At 46.6% G+C, this 2,411-nt stretch overlaps 1 protein-coding gene across 1 annotated transcript in view; it reads right to left on the reverse strand.

The window, feature by feature from the left end:
• The window catches only part of LOC144955368 (uncharacterized), a 13,694-nt gene extending 11,511 nt beyond the window's left edge, over positions 1-2,183 (reverse strand). The window contains exon 1 of the mRNA XM_078885610.1: positions 2,086-2,183. Coding sequence (XP_078741736.1) covers positions 2,086-2,141 — 56 coding nt within the window. The 5' untranslated portion in view covers positions 2,142-2,183. The remainder of the gene's footprint in view (positions 1-2,085) is intronic.
• Between the last annotated feature and the right edge of the window lie 228 nt (positions 2,184-2,411).

Genomic DNA, 2,411 nt, shown 5'->3' on the forward strand with positions numbered 1-2,411 from the left:
TAAAACTCCTCTTACCGATTGACCGTGCCGGGTGATGGTGGCGGTAGATGGTTTAGTGGTGAGGTAACTGGTTAGGCCACGGCTTGTTTAAGCCACTAAAACTCCTCTTACCGATTGACCGTGATGGGTGATGGTGATGGTGGCGGTAGATGGTTTAGTGGTGAGTCAACTAGTTAGGCCACGGCTTGTTTAAGCCACTAAAACTCCTCTTACCGATTGACCGTGCCGGGTGATGGTGGCGGTAGATGGTTTAGTGGTGAGGTAACTAGTTAGGCCACGGCTTGTTTAAGCCACTAAAACTCCTCTTACCGATTGACCGTGATGGGTGATGGTGATGGTGGCGGTAGATGGTTTAGTGGTGAGTCAACTAGTTAGGCCACGGCTTGTTTAAGCCACTAAAACTCCTCTTACCGATTGACCGTGCCGGGTGATGGTGGCGGTAGATGGTTTAGTGGTGAGGTAACTAGTTAGGCCACGGCTTGTTTAAGCCACTAAAACTCCTCTTACTGATTGACCGTGATGGTGATGGTGGCGGTAGATGGTTTAGTGGTGAGGTAACTGGTTAGGCCACGGCTTGTTTAAGCCACTAAAACTCCTCTTACCGATTGACCGTGATGGTGATGGTGGCGGTAGATGGTTTAGTGGTGAGGTAACTAGTTAGGCCACGGCTTGTTTAAGCCACTAAAACTCATCTTACCGATTGACCGTGCCAGGTGATGGTGGCGGTAGATGGTTTAGTGGTGAGGTAACTGGTTAGGCCACGGCTTGTTTAAGCCACTAAAACTCCTCTTACCGATTGACCGTGATGGGTGATGGTGATGGTGGCGGTAGATGGTTTAGTGGTGAGGTAACTGGTTAGGCCACGGCTTGTTTAAGCCACTAAAACTCCTCTTACCGATTGACCGTGCCGGGTGATGGTGGCGGTAGATGGTTTAGTGGTGAGTCAACTAGTTAGGCCACGGCTTGTTTAAGCCACTAAAACTCATCTTACCGATTGACCGTGATGGTGATGGTGGCGGTAGATGGTTTAGTGGTGAGGTAACTAGTTAGGCCACGGCTTGTTTAAGCCACTAAAACTCCTCTTACCGATTGACCGTGATGGTGATGGTGGCGGTAGATGGTTTAGTGGTGAGTCAACTAGTTAGGCCACGGCTTGTTTAAGCCAGTAAAACTCCTCTTACCGATTGACCGTGATGGGTGGTGGTGATGGTGGCGGTAGATGGTTTAGTGGTGAGGTAACTGGTTAGGCCACGGCTTGTTTAAGCCACTAAAACTCCTCTTACCGATTGACCGTGCCGGGTGTTCGTGGCTGGTTTAACGACGACAGACAATTTTTGTTTTTTCATTCATCGGTATTGGGGCAAGGCAGCGAATACAACGACGGAATTGTTCAGGGAGCGCCCTTTTGCCCGGTGAGATAAAAACATCTTCCGGTTGTATTTGTGCATATTGGGAAATAATAAAGTAATAAAACATAATAAAATAATACAATTCTCACGACGTTTCGGCCACAACGCAAGCAGCCGTCCTCAGGTGAAGAACAGGTCTGTCGGAAAGACAGCGTGAAACATTTCATGCTGTCTTTCCGACAGAGAATTGTATTTGATGTTTTATTTTTATTATTTCCCTTTGTGAGAATTGCATTTTACTATGGTGAAATTTCATTATTTAATTATTTCCCTTAGTGAGAATTGCATTTTATCATGTTTTATTTGTAATATTTTATTATTTCCCTTTGTGAGAATAGGATTTTATTGTTTTATTTTTAATGTTTTATTATTTCCCTTATACGTGAGAATTGTATTTTATTATGTAATTTTTTATTATTATTTTATTATTTCCCTTTGTGAGAATTGTATTTTATTATGTTTTATTTTTTTTACTTTATCATTTCCCTTCTACGTGACTTTACCGAAAGAACCAAGAAGACGCATTGATACTGTTTGAATCATTCCACGTTCCTCTACTTTGCACCGCCACCTTGCCTGGGAGAATCGGCGTTCGCCGCTGAACCTTCCGACCGATTCCGATTCGACAGATTGGGGGGTCGCACCGATGATCGCCAAGGCGGGCGGACTCGCTCACCAGATGGGCGAAGCCGGGAGCCTTGATCTTGCAGCGATAAGGGCGGCTACTTCCATCCGAGACCAGGTACACCCCAAACTCCCCCTACACACACACAGACACACAGACACAAAGATCCCCCCGTGTAGCCTCGAACAGACTGTAGGGGCAAGTGCTGTTAGCTGGCACCTCACACACAGACACAGACAAAGATCCCCCGTGTAGCCTCGAACAGAGTGCAGGGGCAAGTGCTGTTAGCTGGCACCTCACACACAGACACAGACAAAGATCCCCCGTGTAGCCTCGAACAGACTGTAGGGGCAAGTGCTGTTAGCTGGCACCTCACA

The sequence above is a fragment of the Lampetra fluviatilis genome, unplaced genomic scaffold (assembly GCF_964198595.1).
Source record: "Lampetra fluviatilis unplaced genomic scaffold, kcLamFluv1.1 SCAFFOLD_145, whole genome shotgun sequence".
Taxonomy (NCBI): domain Eukaryota; kingdom Metazoa; phylum Chordata; class Hyperoartia; order Petromyzontiformes; family Petromyzontidae; genus Lampetra; species Lampetra fluviatilis.